Below are 17,098 nucleotides of genomic sequence, written 5' to 3' on the forward strand. Positions count from 1 at the left end.
CTAACACTACACTGTACCAGATCCCCGATCCCCACTACACTGCACCTGATCCCCGATCCCCACTACACTGTACCTGATCCCCGATCCCCACTACACTGCACCTGATCCCCGATCCCCACTACACTGTACCTGATCCCCGATCCCCACTGCACTGTACCTGATCCCCGATCCTAACACTATACTGTACCAGATCCCCGATCCCCACTACACTGTACCTGATCCCCGATCCCCACTATACTGTACCTGATGCCCGATCCTAACACTACACTGTACCAGATCCCCTATCCCCACTACACTGCACCTGATCCCCGATCCCCACTACACTGTACCTGATCCCTGATCCTAACACTACACTGTACCAGATCCCCGATCCCCACTACACTGTACCTGATCCCCGATCCCCACTGCACTGTACCTGATCCCTGATCCTAACACTACACTGTACCAGATCCCCTATCCCCACTACACTGTACCTGATCCCCACTACACTGCACCTGATCCCCGATTCCCATTACACTGCACCTGATCCCCAATCCCCACTACACTGCACCTGATCCCCAATCCCCACTACACTGCACCTGATCCCCGATCCCCACTACACTGTATTTGATCCCTGATCCGAACACTACACTGCACCTGATCCCCAATCCCCACTACACTGTACCTGATCCCCACTACACTGCATCTGATCCACGAACCCCGCTACACTGCACCTGATCGCCGATCCCCACTACAGTGTACCTGATCCTGATCCCCATTATACTGTACCTGATCCACGATGCCGACTACACTGCACTTGATCCCTGATTCCCCACTACAGTGTACCTGATCCCCGATCCCCACTACACTGCACCTGATCCCAGATCCTAACACTACAGTGTACCTGATCCCCGATTCCCATTACACTGCACCTGATCCCCGATCCCCACTACACTGCACCTGATCCCGATCCCCACTACACTGTACTGATCCCCGATCCCCACTACAGTGTACCTGATCCGCAATCCCCACTACACTGTACTGATCCCCGATCCCCACTACAGTGTACCTGATCCCCGATCCCCACTACTGTGTACCTGATCACCGATCCCCACGACACTGCACCTGATCCCCGATCCCTACTACACTGCACCTGATCCCCAAGACCAGCATTACACTGTACCTGATCCCCGATCCCCACTACACTGCACCTGATCCCCGATCCCCACTACACTGTACCTGATCCCCGATCCCCACTACACTGCACCTGATCTCCGATCCTAACACTACGCTGTACCTGATCCCCGATCCCAACTACAGTGTACCTGATCCCCAATCCCCATTACACTGCACCTGATCCCCGATCCTAACACTACATTGTACCTGATCCCCGATCCCAACACTACACTGTACCTGATCCCCGATCCCCACTACACTGCACCTGATCCCAGATCCTAACACTACAGTGTACCTGATCCCCGATCCCCATTACACTGCACCTGATCCCTGATCCCCACTACACTGCACCTTATCCCCGGTCCCCACTACACTGTACCTGATCCCCACTACACTGCACCTGATCCCCGATCCCCACTACACTGTACCTGATCCTGATCCCCACTACACTGCACCTGATCCCCACTACACTGCACCTGATCTCCGATCCCCACTACACTGCACCTGTTCCCCGATCCCCACTACACTGTCCCTAATCCCCGATCCCCATTTCACTGCACCTAATCCCCGATCCCCACTACACTGCATCTGATCCCCACTACACTGCACCTGTTCCCCGATCCCCACTACACTGTCCCTAATCCCCGATCCCCATTTCACTGCACCTAATCCCCGATCCCCACTACACTGCACCTAATCCCCGATTCCTAGTACAGTGCACCTGATCCCCGATCCCCAGTACACTGCACCTGATCCCCGATCCCCACTACATAGCACCTGAACCCCGATCCCCACTACACTGTACCTGATCCCCGATCCTCACTACACTGCACCTGATCCCCGATCCCCACTACACTGTACCTGATCGCCGATCCCCACCGCACTGCACCTGATCCCCGAGACCAACATTTTACTGTACCTGATCCCCGATCCCCACTACACTGTACCTGACCCCGATTGCCCACTACAGGTTCCTGATCCCTGATCCCCACTACACTGCACCTGGTCCCCAACCCCATTATACTGTCCCTGATCCCCTATCCCCACTACAGTGCACCTGATCCTGATCCCCATTACACTGTACTTGATCCCCGATCCGCACTGCACTGCACCTGATCTCCGATCCCCATTGCACTGCACCTAATCCCCGATCCCCACTACAGTGCAACTGATCCCCGATCCCCACTACACTGCACCTGATCCCTGATCCGCACTACACTATACCTGATCCCCAATCCCCATTACACTGAACCTGATCCCTGATCCCCACTCCACTGTACCTGATCCCCACTACGCTGCACCTGATCCCCACTACACTGCACCTGATCCCGATCCCCACTACACTGCACCTGATCCCGATCCGCACTACACTGTACCTGATCCCCGATCCCCATTACACTGTACCTGATCCCTGATCCCCACTACACTGTACCTGATCCCCGATCCCCATTACACTGTACCTGATCCCTGATCCCCACTACACTGTACCTGATCCCCACTACACTGCACCTGATCCCCACTACACTGCACCTGATCCCCGATCCGCACTACACTGTACCTGATCCCCGACCCCATTACGCTGTACCTAATCCCCTATCCCCACTACACTGCACCTGATCCCCGATCCACACTACAGTGTACCTGATTCCCGATCCCCACTACACTGCACCTGATCCCCGACCCCCACTACACTGTACCTGACCCCGATCCCCGTTACACTGTACTTGATCCCCGATCCGCACTGCACTGGACCTGATCACCGAGACCAACATTACACTGTACCTGATCCCCGATCCCCACTCCACAATACCTGATCCCCGAACCCCACTACACTGTACCTGATCCCCGATTCCCACTACACTGTACCTGACCCCTGATTGCCCACTACAGTGTACCTGATCCCCGATCCCCACTATACTGCACCTGATCCCCGATCCCCACTACAATGCACCTTATCCCCGATCCCCACTACAGTGTACCTGATCACCGATCCCCACTACACTGTACCTGATCCCCGATCCCCACTACAGTGTACCTGATCACCGATCCCCACTGCACTGCACCTGATCCCCGGCTACCTCTACACTGTACCTAATCTCCAGTCCCCATTACACTGTGCTTGATCCCTGATCCCCACTATACTTCGCCCAACTCCCGATCCCCACTACAGTGCAGCTGATCGCTTATTCCCTCTACACTTCACCTGATCCTCAATCCCCATGACACTATATCTGATCCCTGATCTGCACTAGCGTACCTGATCCCCACTACACTTCACCTGATCCCTGATCCCCACTACATTGTATCTGATTCCCGATCCCCGTCACTACACTGTATCTGATTCCCGATCCCCACTGCACTGTAGCTGATCCCTTATTCCCTCTACACTTCACCTGATCTTCAATCCCCACTACAATCTATCTGATCTCTGATCTGCACCAGTGTAACTGATCCCTAATCCCCATTACACTTCACCTGATCCTTAGTACATTGTATCGGATCCCGAATTCTCACTACACTGTACCAGATTCCCTCTGCACTATACCTGATTCCCTCTGCACTGTACCTGATCCCTAATTCCTTCTACACTTCACCTGATCCCCACTACAGTGTACCTGATCCCCAATCCCCACACACTGTACCTGTTTCGAGATTCCCACTGCACTGTACCTGATCCCCGATTCCCTCTACACTTCACCGGATTCCCAATCCCCACTACACTGTACCTGATCCCCGATTCCCTCTACACTGTACCTGATCCCCATTCTCCACTTGTGTACCTGAACATCGATCCCCTCTACACTTCACCTGATCCCTGATTCCCAGTAAACTGTACCTGATTCCCCCATCCTCACTACACTGTACCTGATCTCTGATATCCATCTACATTTCACCCAATCCCCACTACGCTGTACATGTTTCCCGATTCCCTCTACACTGTACCTTTTCCCCAGTCACCACTACACTGTACCTGGTCCCCGATCCTTGGTACACTGTATCTGATCCCCGATCCCCACTTGTGGGGCAGCACAGTGGCTCAGTGGTTAAGCACTGCTGCCTGATAGCACCAGGGCCCCAGGTTTGATTCCATCCTAGGGCGACTGTCTGTGTAGAGTTTGCACATTCTCCCTGGGTGTTCCAGTTTCCTCCCACAGTCCAAAGATGTGCAGGTCAGGTGAATTGGTCATGCTAAATTACCCAAAGTGTTAGATGCATTTGTCAGAGGGAAATGGGTCTGGGTGGGTTACTCTTCGGAGGGTCGGTATGGACTTGTTGGGTCGAAGGGCCTGTTTCTACACTGTAGGGAATCTAATCTAATCTATATTGTACCTGATCCCCGGCTACCTCTACACTGTACCTAATCTCCAGTCCCCATTACACTGTGCTTGATCCCTGATCCCCACTATACTTCGCCCAATTCCCGATCCCCACTACAGTGCAGCCGATCGCTTATTCCCTCTACACTTCACCTGATCCTCAATCCCCATGACACTATATCTGATCCCCAATCTGCACTAGTGTATCCGATCCCCACTACACTTCACCTGATCCCTGATCCCCACTACACTGTATCTCATTCCCGATCTCCACCACAGTGTACCTGATCCCTCATCCCCACTGCACTGTAGTTATTCCCTCTACACTTCACCTGATCTTCAAGCCCCACTACACTCTATCTGATCTCTGATCTGCACCAGTGTAACTGATCCCTAATCCCCATTACACTTCACCTGATCCTTAGTACATTGTATCGGATCCTGGATTCTCACTACATACTACCTGATCACCCCAATCCTCACTAAACTGTATCTGATCCCCCCAATCCTCACTACACACTACTTGATCACCCTAATCCTCACTAAACTGTATCTGATCCCCCCAATCCTCACTAAACTGTATCTGATCTCCCCAATCCTCACTAAACTGTATCTGATCCCCCCAATCCTCACTAAACTGAATCTGATCTCCCCAATCCTCACTAAACTGTATCTGATCTCCCCAATCCTCACTAAACTGTATCTGATCCCCTCAATTCTCACTAAACTGTATCTGATCCCCTCAATTCTCAATAAACTGTACCTTATCCCCTCAATCCTCATTAAACGGTATCTGATACCCGCAATCCTCACTAAACTGTATCTGATCCCCCCTAATCATTTCTAAACTGTACCTGAATCTCCCCAATCCTCATTAAACTGTACCTGATCCCTCCAATCCTCACTAAACCGTGCATGATTGCCCGTCAAACCTCACTAAACTGTACCTGATTCCCCCGTAATCTCCATTAAACCGTGCCTGATTCCCCCTCAAACCTCTCTAAACTGAGCCGGTTCCCCCCCAGTCCCCACTAAACTATGTCTGATCTGTCATCCCTGCGAAAGTCTCTCTGATCCCTGTGAAACGTAACCTGATGCCCACTACTCTGTAGCTAATACCCACTTCATTGTATTTGATGCCAGCTACACTACCTGACCCCACAAAACAGTTCTCACCCCAAACTGACACTAAACTATACCTGCTTCTTGATCTCCAATAAATTGTATCTGATCCCCAATCCTCACTAAACTGTAACTGCCCCTGATCTTTGCTAAACTTACCTGCCCCCTGATCCTCACTCACCTTTTTCTACCATCTGATCCCCAACTGTGTTTGCCCCCAGTTGGCCAGCTAAACTGTGTCTGCCCTCTGCTTGTTAGCTAACTTTACCAGATCCCCAATAACCTGCACCTGCCCTTCAATCCTCACTAAACTGTACTGGCCTGGATCCAATCTCTACTTGATCCCCACTTTTAGCTAAACTGTACGTGACCACACCAAACCATATGAGATTAGATTCCCTACAGTATAGAAACAGGCCCTTCGGCTCAACAAGTCCACACTGACCCTCCAAAGAGTAACCAGACCCATTCCCCAACCCTATATTTACCCCTGACTAATGCACCTGACACTACGGGCAATTTAGCATGACCAATTCACCTGACCTGCACATCTTTGAATTGTGGGAGGAAACCGGAGCACCCGGAGGAAACCCACGCAGACACGGAGAGAATGTGCAAACTCCACACAGACAGTAGCCCGAGGCTGGAATCGAGCCCGGATGTCTGGTGCTGTGAGGCAGCAGTGCTAACCACTAAGCCACTGCGCCACCATACTTTTTTTTTGAGCATATATTTAGAAATTACAGTCCCTACGGTATGGAAACAGGCCCTTGGGCCCAACAAACGTAACCTGCTGCCACTACTCAGTAGCTAATACCCACTTCATTGTATTTGATGCCAACTACACTGTACCTCTCCCCACAAAACAGTTCTCACCCCATATCTGTCCTCCAATTCCCACTAAATACTTGCTCCACCTGATTCCCACGAAACTGTATCTGCCCGTGATCCCCACTAAACTTTACTTCCCTCTGATCCCCGTTAAAATGTATCTGCCCCTGTGGCCCAGCTAAACCATATCTGCCTCTGCATCTTGACTAATCTCAACAGATCCTCATTAAACTGCATCTGCCCTTCAATCCGCCCTGAAGTTATCTTGCCCCACCTGATCCCCACTCACCTGTACCTGACCCCACCCGATCGCACTAAACTGTATCTGCCCCCTGCTCCTCAGCTAAACTGTACCTGATCCCCACTAAATGATATCTGCCCTCCAATCCCCATTATACTGTACCTTTACTCCAATTTCCAGCCAAATAGTATCTGATTCCAATCTCTTTTTCAATCTTACCTTCCACTAATTCTTGCTAAACTATACCTGCCCTGATATCTACCAAACTAAAATTAACTCCCCTTTGAATTGGAAGTGGTCCCTGCTGTCTGGCTACAATATACCTGTCCCTGATCCTCACTAAAATGTTTGTTTTCCCCACTCCTGCTAAACAGCACTAATCCTCTGACCTTCCTTAAACTGTTCCCAGCCTCTGACACCCATTTATATTGTACCCATTCTCCCTAATTGCACTTAAATTGCACCCAAACTGACCCCTTCTTAAACTGAAGCTGCCCCTGCTTAATTTATACCTGTGTTTCCTGTTTAAACTGTACTTGCTCCCTAACCTCTGATAAACTATATCTGTCCCTACTGCCCTTAAACTGTATCTGCTCCTGAAGCCAGCTTCAACTACACGAGTCCTTCATCTGCACTTAAACTGTACCTGTTATATGACCCCTGCTTAAACTTGATGTACCTCAACTGCCCTTAAATTGTGCCTGCACTCAGATTACTGAATTAACTATATTTACCTCTGATTGTTCTTTAACTGTAGCTGCCCTTACACCCTGGCCATTGCTTAAACTGTACCTCCTCCCAACCATCCTTAAGCCCTCCCCATCCCTTGCTTTAAGTGCAGTTGTTCCCGAACCTGCTTGAAATGTTGACCTTCAGCTGCCCCTTCCATCAATGGGTCCTGCATAAACATTTACTCTTCCTATCCATAATTGTGAATGATAACCACCCTGAACCTTGTGTCCCTAATAAATATTATCTTCTCAAGTTCTCTGTTCACAGTATATTTTTCACATTCCCACAGTAAACAACACTATCTTTGAGACTTCTACCTTGTACCCATGATGCATATTACACTCTTTGGGATGCCAGTAAACTTCACCATAGAACCTCTCTGTCAACTCCCTCTGCTCAGTCGAGACTAACATATTTTTCAAGACTAGCTGTAATTCTGAAGACTTCCTAAGGCCCCTGTAAAATTTAACATTAGTCCTCTGCAAAAGGCCCTCCACAAGACTTGGTTAAATCTTACTTACCTCGCAGAGATCCCTACCTCCTGTCCCAAACACCAACCACATAAGTTTAACTTCCTAGTGGGACACAGTGCTGTAATTACAGAAAACATTAGTAAGAATGTACAACAGAAATGACATTGCTTGTGGAACAATGGACAAGAGACAGACTTATAGAAATGCCATAACCTTACTGAGCATCTCGTGCCGAAGAGACCCTCTTTGTTCAGCTGTGCTAATTACTTTGCTGCTTAGTATTCTGTCTGGGCTTGGAAGCACAGTTTTAAACATATTCAGTACAGAAAGTTTTAAGATCTAAAAATACCTCAGTTTTAAATAGTGCCGGGTGTCTCTGTGCCAAACCATAAGCAGTCTCTTTATCCGGCCAATGTGATTCCTCCTGCCCTCTTTACTGGAAGCTTGTAATTCCCAAAAGAGATTGGGATCAGAGTCCAAACCTGATGAATGTTGAATGTGATGCCCGCTGGCTTTAAAAATGATTGCGTATTGGGCCACGGCACTGTGTGGTTTCTGCTAACTCCAGTCCTTTAGATGCGGTTTCCAATCACATTGTGAAGCTGGTTGAACAAACGTTTCAATGGCAGGGAGGGAAGGTGGTTGTGTCGTGGAGAACTTTTCATTTACTTTTGCTCGTGCCTCTGTATTCCAAAAACAGCTTCTTGAGTGTAAACAAGCCTCTCATTTTTACCCATGTAGGAACATTCCAGAAAGAAACACAAAATCTAAAGTTAGATCAGCTGGCAGGTAGGTTTACAAACTGGTGTTGTGCCAGTTCACTAGTGACCACGTCCTTGGATCTTACCAAAGCTTCGATATCAGTAAACAGGTGGAGAAAGTGTCCCATGTTGTATGGGACAGAGACGAGTATTTTTCCAAACTTTTGATGGGCTAAATTTCTACATTTGACTGCGCTAGCTTCCATGTTTTTTTTGCCTCTGGGTGTCATCAAAAGGAACAGAATTGTGACTCCAGTGGAGGGACTAATTCCAGGAAACAGTCTTTAAAGACCGGGAACAAGCAGGAACAGAGAGCGACTTGGAAACACAAGCTGTGATGATCAGAGCTCTTATGGGCTGACTTTATTCGAGCTCTGACAGTTCATTCCCTACCACCCCACCACCACCACCATCAAACAGCTGACTGCACTTTGCTATGGCAACAAATTCAGATCGCAAGAGAAAGGAAGTCCACGTATTATTTCTGTGAGTTCTGAGCCTGTTGCTTGTTGGGGGTGTGCAAATTTGGGTTGGGAGGGTGTTGGTTATTGTGGGTGGGGAGTGGTTAGCCTCTCTCAGTGCTGACCTGACAGCTGTGCTTGCTGAAGGCTATCATTCTCTCAATCATATCTGGATGACAGTTTCCAGGGAGCCTTCTGTGAATGAGGCTCTGCATTATTGGCGTGCAGCATTAGGGGACTAGAGAGTCTTACAGGACACAACTCCCCCTTTCCTAGTCTGCAGCTGTGATGGGAGCAGAATATCAAATTGTAAGTTGGTGAACCTTGCTTGTGGTTCTTTTTAAGTAATCTTTACAATATGAATGTTATAAGAACTTTTGGTGATGAGCTGCAAGCTGTGTTATATTTTGGGAGGCTTATGTGAAACTAAAAGACTAAACATTAATGGCAGGAACTGGCAGTCTGCATCGTGTATCACACTACATGCATATGCAGATAGTGTTGTAAAGTAGTTCTGTCTAACAGCTTTAGAGGGACAGCTGCCTTTGGTGTTTGCACGTGGCATATTGCTGATGTCACCTATAACATTAGGCGAAAGCAGGCAATGTGCTTTGTGGGAGAATTGGAAACTTGATTTAGCCCAAGGTAGCCAAATCACGAATTTCTTCTCAATGCAGAGGGATTGGAAATGAATACAGTTCGGGTTATGGAGGGGAACTGTTTCATTGATCCGCTTGAGTTGTGCTGAATCTGCTGTGTCACAGTCATGGCTCAAAAAACTATCCAGTGAAAATGTGAGTACAAAGGAGCAACTTTCAGTCATTGGAATTGGAGCTTTAACCCTAGGGTAGCAAGTGACAAGCAAACCTGTGGCCGAATGTCTACCCTATTACAGTATTTCAGTTTACTAGTTGTGTAGTATTGCAGCTGTAAATCATTTCATATGTTTCATCAGACTACACTCTTAAACCTTAACTTTTCAGGGCCCATGTAGCAATGTGATCTTATTTTGCCCTGGGAAGCTAGATAAGGGCAAGAGGGGGAACGGAATAGAAGGATATGTTGAGAGCATATGGTGAAGTAAGGGGCTCGGAGGTCCATGGACATAATCACCATACAGCTGTTTGGGCTGAATAGCCAGTTTCCATGCTTTGAAATTATATGACGGTTGGAGTTAGTGTAGATCACAATTTCTTGTTGAGGAGGGAGTTCTAGGAGTGGAGAGACATTATCAGAGCTTTCGCAACTTCAGAGAACTGCTAGGCTTGAACAAAAGGCGGCATGGTGGTGTTGATATAAGCAGGTGTAAACCGCTTCTCATGTGGGGAAAGATAATCTCTTGGGTATGTGTCCGACACAGCTGATCTTCTGTCACATAACCTGTGCATAAGAAATGTGATGTCAATTTTTGGTGGTAGTATGTTTAAGTCAAAGTGCTGCATGCATGAGCTGAATATTTTTCCTACAAACTGAAACAGTCACAGTCTTTGATGACTTTCTTTTGTTTTGATGCCATAGCCTCTTTGGGACTCAGAGGGTTCAGCGTTGTGGGCTGCAGTTATTGTGTGCATCTGTTCCAGTGGTTCAGATGAGATTCAGAACGAGGTAGTGTTTGTCTAAATTACAGGAATTCTTCAGTTGGAAATGGATGTCAAATCTAAATTTTGCAGCTAGCACTCTCCTAACTTTAGGGCATACTAAATCGGAACAGGAGTAGACCATAGAGCTTATTGCACCTGCTCCACCATTCAATTGCAATTACGGCTGATCTTTGACTTCAGCTCCACTTTCTTGCCCAGTCCCCACATTTCTTCCATGAGAAAGAAAATCACACAAGTTAATTCAAAACGGATAGTTTTACATCATATTACCTTCATGCGCACAGGGGAAGGGAAATTATTGTGGATTTGGGTCTTTTCTTCAGCAGAGAAGTATAAACCTTGCCTACACCGTTATTTGTAAAATGTGGGTGTTGCTTGCAAGGGCAGCCTGTTTTGCTTGTCCCTAGTTGCTCTGACAACTGAATGACTTCATAGGCCACAACAGACTACAGCTAAGTACCGACAATGTTTGTGCAGTACTAGAGATGCATAAATGTCCTGATAGGGTTAAGACAGCAGAATTTCTGCATTACAAAACATTAGTGAACTATATGGGGTTTAATGACAATCCAACAGCTTTATGGACATAATTTTTAATTTCCATATTTTTAAAATTGTAGTTGTCAAATTGCCATAATGTGATTTGAACTCAGATTCAGTGGCGAACCGATTCAGGGCCCTAGATTACCAGTCAGATATCATAACTCACAATATCACTCATGAGCTATTCTCATTCTGAGTGAATATCTAATTGGAATCAGTAGCATCACTTTTCAAGTTTCGTATTACATGGATGATGGTTTGGTGGTTTTATTTTTGTCAGTCTTTAATGGTCCAAGAAAGCCTCTTTCAATCTTTCCATGATGAGACACAGAGCAGGTCAGATTTGTCCTGCACATCAGTACATCAGAAGCAACAGTACAAGTACTTTGTCTCTCTCTGTTTCAGAGAGTATGTCAGAGTGTGTCAGAGTAACCTGAATCTTTTCCTTATCCACCATATATGAGGACAATCTCTAAATCTTTGGTTATCCTGAAGATGTTGATGTTTTTGCAGGTGAGCTACTTTAAGGGCAAAATGTTGACTTCCTCTTCACCACCCATTGAACCATTCTTTGATCAGTTGTCATGTAATGGAGGGAAGCAAAGGGACTAGTCCATGAGATCAGTGTATGAACTTGGGTCCAAAAGCTTTAATAATCTAATGACTAATGGTGGGAAGAATGTTTTTTAAAAACTTCTTTACCTCAGATCCACATTCTTATCTCAGTATTAGAAGTTTTAGAACTAGTTTGATGGCGACAAGTTTTATCCATCTGTATCTTTCAACAGTAGCTAACCCAGAATCCTCAGTCTTCACAGGGTGAATGATTACATAATGACTAACAGGCAAATAACTGGAGCATGTGCATGCGTACATGATGCATTTGAGTTGAACATACCTTTGCTGGAGGAGTATCTGATGGTGGAAGTAGAAGAAGACACACATTACTTTTGCTACCTTGTGTTTGGTTTAACAAACATATAATTTCTGAATGAATTATGGTGATCATTGCCAACCTAATAAGTGAATACAAGATTAAACACAAGAAGTTGTAAACTTGCTCACACAGAGTTGCGAGGCAATATTAGTTGTTTAGGCTGAAACTATGGCAATATTCAATATTAGATGAGAGAGGTGAATGAAGGAAAGGGTACAAAAGGACTTTGCAAGGTAGGTAAGTGATAGAAAATGACTGCTGACATGGAATCATTGGACCAGAAGGGCTGGTGTAACTTTTGTATTTTTCTATTTATGGATCATTTAAAGTTTAGTTGGACAAAATGACCTGACTGTGTGGGAATGGGTGTTTCTGTATGTGCCTCTGTGTGTCTGCATGTTGCTGCATTTGTGTTTGTGTGATAGAGTTTGTTTGTGTACGATTCAATGTCTGTGCATGCATGTATCTGTTCGACTGTGTTTGATTATTGAGTTGTTTTTGCACAAGCTGCCAGTTTTCCTATGTGACCTGTAACTGACTAACATTTAGTGTTGCACATTGTGTGCTAGTACAAAGATAATCCGATTGCTTGCTTGCCTTTGTTATCAGTTCTGAGCACAGTAGTTGTGATCAATGACCTTGTTTATCCAGAGTAGTTGCATGGCAACAGTTTTTGCTGTTGAATTGTTTGTTGGCCAGTTTGTGCTGAACTCTGTGATATGGTGACAGAGAGTAGTTTGTTCAGTCATCAAGGTAGAGGAGATTGGTTAATAGATACTTTTAAGGAGGGGAAGAACCTTCAAGTTATTAAACTATATTATCATGCGAACAAGACAAGAAGTTATGTTTATATTGTTTCGATACATTATCGAAATGGGGAAAGGTTTCATATTGTACATGTTTCCAATTAAACTGCTTAATGCTTAAGATGAATCTTCTCATCAGGTTTCCCTTGACCCACCTTATTGGCATTTTCTGTGGTGAAGTTGGATCGTTAGCATTTAATGTTATCTCATCAACAAACAACTCTGCTGAATCTGTTTGAAAGGGAGAGTACCGTCTAACTGTGTGTGTGTGTGTGTGTGTGTGTGTGTGTGTGTGTGTGTGTGTGTGTGTGTGTGTGTGTGTGTGTGTGTGTGTGTCAGCTGGTGGTGATGTGCACGTACTATTCTACCTTTGATAATCTTGTTGTTTGTTATTTAATGGACTTTGAACATTTGAGTTCTTGCATTTACTGGGAGTAAGAATCCTTTTATTACACTGAAGATTTTCTTGACTGAGTTGTTTCTCATTGTTTTTGGTCTGATTAGAAACTAGAGCAGATTACAGTGTAATCTGATCTTGTTTGAATTAAGATTATCACAGTTTGGATTTTATTTTTGATTTATGTGCTGGTTCAGGCATGCAGCGTTTCCACGTCTGAGGAATAGCAATCTCTGTGAAACAAATCAAGCACATGGAGATGACAAAAGTGAATACATTGGGTTATCTATGTAGTTTTGAAGGTGCTGCTGTGTCAGGACAGATGAATTCAGCAAAGACTATAATCATAGTGGTGAGACAGGGCATTGTGAGTGAGTCAGGCTATGGACGAGCGGGAAGCTTGATTTATATTTATATTGGTGCTGGAATAGCACAGCAGTCAGGCAGCATCCGTGGAGCAGGAGAGTCGACGTTTCGGGCAAAAGCCCTTCATCAGCCCTTCCTTTTCCAGCACCATGCTCTTGACTCTAATCTCCAGCATCTGCAGTCTTCACTTTCGCCTTCTGTTTATATTGCACAAGGAGGATGCATGTGGTATGCTGGAGCAGACTATTGATTATTGCATTGCTGTAGCTAAGCCAGGCCTGAATGAACAGTGTTGGACTTAAAGAGGAGCATGTAGCATCTAGAAAGGCTGCTTGTGAGTTGTGGAGGATGTTGTGAGAATATCGGATTAATCAGCCAGAGTTCAGGTTTGTCGCTGTTGTTTCTCATTTGGACTTTTCCTGGTCTGGGCAGTGCAGATTTCGCCACTTCTCTCTGCAGGTGAACCTGAGGAGATGACACTATCTGGAATGAACCGGTTGCTGAATGGCAATCAGATGAGTTACAGAAAGTGTTCTTCATGTTCATTTGGTGAATCATGTTGTTCCTACAGTTCTGTGATTTAATTGACAGCAAGTCAGAACAGTGAGATTTGTAGCAGAGTGAGTAGAAGGATAAAGGAGAAAAGAGAAATAAAGGCATGGATTGATCAGCACCTTTCACAACCTTGCAACATCCTGAATTGCTTTATAGTCAATGAAAATTCGTGAACAGTATTCTTTGCTGGAATTGTGGGAAAACACACAAAGACTCAATTGTACACAGCAAACTCCCATGATCAGTAGTAAGGTCTTGACCAATTAATAGATGATGCTGGTTGAGAGGCAAAAGTTGACCAGGACATCTTGAAAGCCCTCATCAGCTCTTCTTTCACAGCACCATGGAATCTTTCACATTAATCTGAGGAATGGTAAATTCTGTTTCTAACAGCTGCTTTGAAAGATAGCTCCTCCAGCATTGCAACACTCTTTCAGTACATCAGTGTACCGTCAGTGTGGAGCTTGAATACATGGATGTCTGATGCAGAGGGAAGGACGCTGCCAACAAGTCAATGCTGGCACAGCTTTTCACATTGTTCCCGGATGGTAGATTTGGGGAGAATGGGAAAAGTGGTTCTTGGGTGGTAAGTTAGGCAGGAAGATAGCTTGGCTGATGTCTACCTTGGAAAGGAAAAGTGCGGTCCCTAGACAGTGTGTTAGTGGCAGTTGGTTTGTTGTGCTCTTTGTGGTAGTCTTGTGGGGTAATGATAAATAATCTCTGCCCAGGTAAGGAGAATATTCTGAATATTTGCAAACAAATTGTGCAGTGTTTTGATGTATTTTTCAGGCTCCTTTAAGATAAAATCTGCCTCTAAATGGGTAGCCCATAAAATTATACAGGCATCAAAACACCTACCTAATACCTATTTTGCAGATAGGAATAGAATTATATTGTGAAAAATTCAGGAATCACTTGTGACTTCTCAACAAATGTCCTGTTAGAGTGAAACTGCAAAATCTTCTTTTTATAAAGGCGTGTGTTGTTCATTAATTATTGTATTCACTAAGCAATTAGCTATAATTGATCATTACTGCTAATATGGTGGTTCTTCCATGTTGTATCTGTAAATTTGTGTATGTGACCGAGTGCACTTGGATATACTGAGAAATATATTGACGAAGCGTTGAAATGGGCCCAGCTTTTTTTAATGTTTTTAGTTATGGTCTTGCAAATTCATACTCCAGGAAACTTGTTTGGATATTGTAAGAAGGGGACTTCTGAACTCGTCTGCCTTCAAATATTTCCCGAATTTGTGTGGGAAGGGGCTGTCTTCTCCCACTCCTCATGTTGAATTCTTGATCAAGAGTCTTAGCTGTTATGCAAGTTGGGAGTCTCATTCAAGTTTCCATGCTAAATTTCTATCAGCAAAGACAAATTGTATTTATCATAAATATTTAAAATCACGTTTAATGTAGTAAAACATGCAAAAGTACTTCACAAAATTTGACACTGAACCATGTGAGGAGATAGGAGAGTAGGAGAACTAAAGGTTATTAAGCGCTTTCGGAATTGAAGGAGTAAAATGTGGTAGAGAGAAGAGATTTGGGGAGAAATTTCAGACATGTCGCTAGATAGCCAAAAAGTGCACAGTAAAGCTCTGAAGCTGTGATAGAATCTGCTCCAATTGATCTAAGTACTGTAACTGCTTTCAGTTTTCTCTCTAACTGTGACTTCTCGTGAACAGTCCTTTCCTTACTTTGGTAGACAGTGTAAACGTCAACTACATTGAAACAATACTATATTTGTGGAAAACATTTTTATTAGTAGAGACAGCAGGAAATGTAGTTTGGTAGTAAGTCAGCAATTGCAGCAAAATAGGTGAAGGTGTATGGAAATCTAACAAATGCTGCATTTATTTGTTTGTGGACCTACTTTAAGAAACATTAACCCAATAACTTAAATCAACCGCATTCTCTTGTTCTTTGTAATCTGTTGTAGCTCTGTCATGTTTTGGCTAAATGCTACCATCTTTTAAGAACAGCTTCTGTTTATGTATTTCCTGCTGTTTGTATGCTGTCAAGCCAGCCGATGTATTCACAGAATGCTCGAGAAAGCTAATTTAGTTACACAATCAATTCAAATTGCACCTCAGCTACTAAAGTTAGATTTTTTAAAAATGAGTATTGTTAAGAAAGAACTTTTCAGCTTAGTGAACAAACTAATATGAGCTGAAAAAAACCCCCACTGCTACCCTGTAATTTCCGTGTGTGTATAATGCTGTATTTGATTACTGATGTAAGCATTTGGCACAAGTTAACACTATGTTGCACTTTGAAACTATAGTAAGAACATGGACACTTGCTGTTCCAATTCAGCAATGCATGACAGACAATTCCAGATATTCTGAGGCCAATTTAAATAATCTTTTCAATATTTTTTTTCTCTTCAGAGCTCTGAGGAACCACTTGTTAATCGTAGCCAAAAGACTTCTAGTGAGACACTGGGAGCGCTAGATAAACCATGTTTATCCGAATGGACCACTTTGGTAGGGGAAACTGCAAATTGTGAATGAGCATCGTTGAGTGTCAAGAGTGAAAGCGATTGTGTTCTGAGCATGAAAGCCTTTTGTTCTCACGTCGGATGAAGTTTGACTGACCAGTTTTGTGTGGTATGTTTTGTCTAGTGCTGAGATGCTTTCAGCTATGTTCTTCTTCTTTTTCTGATTATGCTTTTCTTACAATGTTTTGTGGTGTGTAAATCCTATGGGTGCACTGCGGTTTTGTGGTGTATTGTCCAAGAAGTTCATTTATCTTCAGGCTATGCCTCTGCTTTGCTCCTGTTATCTGCAGAATGATGG

The 17,098-nt window shown here is 44.9% G+C and overlaps 1 protein-coding gene and 2 long non-coding RNA genes across 11 annotated transcripts in view; 1 reads left to right on the forward strand and 2 right to left on the reverse strand.

The window, feature by feature from the left end:
* Window positions 1-4,551, reverse strand: part of LOC122557709 — a 5,662-nt gene extending 1,111 nt beyond the window's left edge. Inside the window, exons 1-2 of one of the 2 annotated variants that reach the window (XR_006313919.1) lie at window positions 4,486-4,551; window positions 46-3,218 (exon numbers count right to left, since the gene is read on the reverse strand). This is a non-coding gene — a long non-coding RNA (uncharacterized LOC122557709). Of the gene's footprint in view, window positions 1-45; window positions 3,601-4,485 lie in introns of those variants that run through there. The other variant, XR_006313920.1, reaches the window with a different exon arrangement.
* The window catches only part of LOC122557710, a 71,517-nt gene extending 62,919 nt beyond the window's left edge, over window positions 1-8,598 (reverse strand). Inside the window, exon 1 of one of the 2 annotated variants that reach the window (XR_006313922.1) lies at window positions 8,221-8,598. This is a non-coding gene — a long non-coding RNA (uncharacterized LOC122557710). The remainder of the gene's footprint in view (window positions 1-8,220) is intronic. The other variant, XR_006313921.1, reaches the window with a different exon arrangement.
* LOC122557708 (homeodomain-interacting protein kinase 3-like) overlaps window positions 1-17,098 on the forward strand; it is a 260,774-nt gene that overhangs the window by 1,502 nt on the left and 242,174 nt on the right. Inside the window, exons 2-3 of one of the 7 annotated variants that reach the window (XM_043705595.1) lie at window positions 8,613-8,660; window positions 16,691-16,786. The exons of 1 other annotated variant lie outside the window; for it this stretch is intronic. In XM_043705595.1, coding sequence (XP_043561530.1) covers window positions 16,762-16,786 — 25 coding nt within the window. In that variant the 5' untranslated portion in view covers window positions 8,613-8,660; window positions 16,691-16,761. Of the gene's footprint in view, window positions 1-8,612; window positions 8,661-8,688; window positions 9,119-9,869; window positions 9,888-16,690; window positions 16,787-16,808; window positions 16,910-17,098 lie in introns of those variants that run through there. 5 more of the 7 variants (XM_043705596.1, XM_043705597.1, XM_043705593.1 and 2 more) reach the window with 5 other exon arrangements.

The sequence above is a fragment of the Chiloscyllium plagiosum genome, chromosome 16 (genome assembly GCF_004010195.1).
Source record: "Chiloscyllium plagiosum isolate BGI_BamShark_2017 chromosome 16, ASM401019v2, whole genome shotgun sequence".
Taxonomy (NCBI): Eukaryota; Metazoa; Chordata; class Chondrichthyes; order Orectolobiformes; family Hemiscylliidae; genus Chiloscyllium; species Chiloscyllium plagiosum.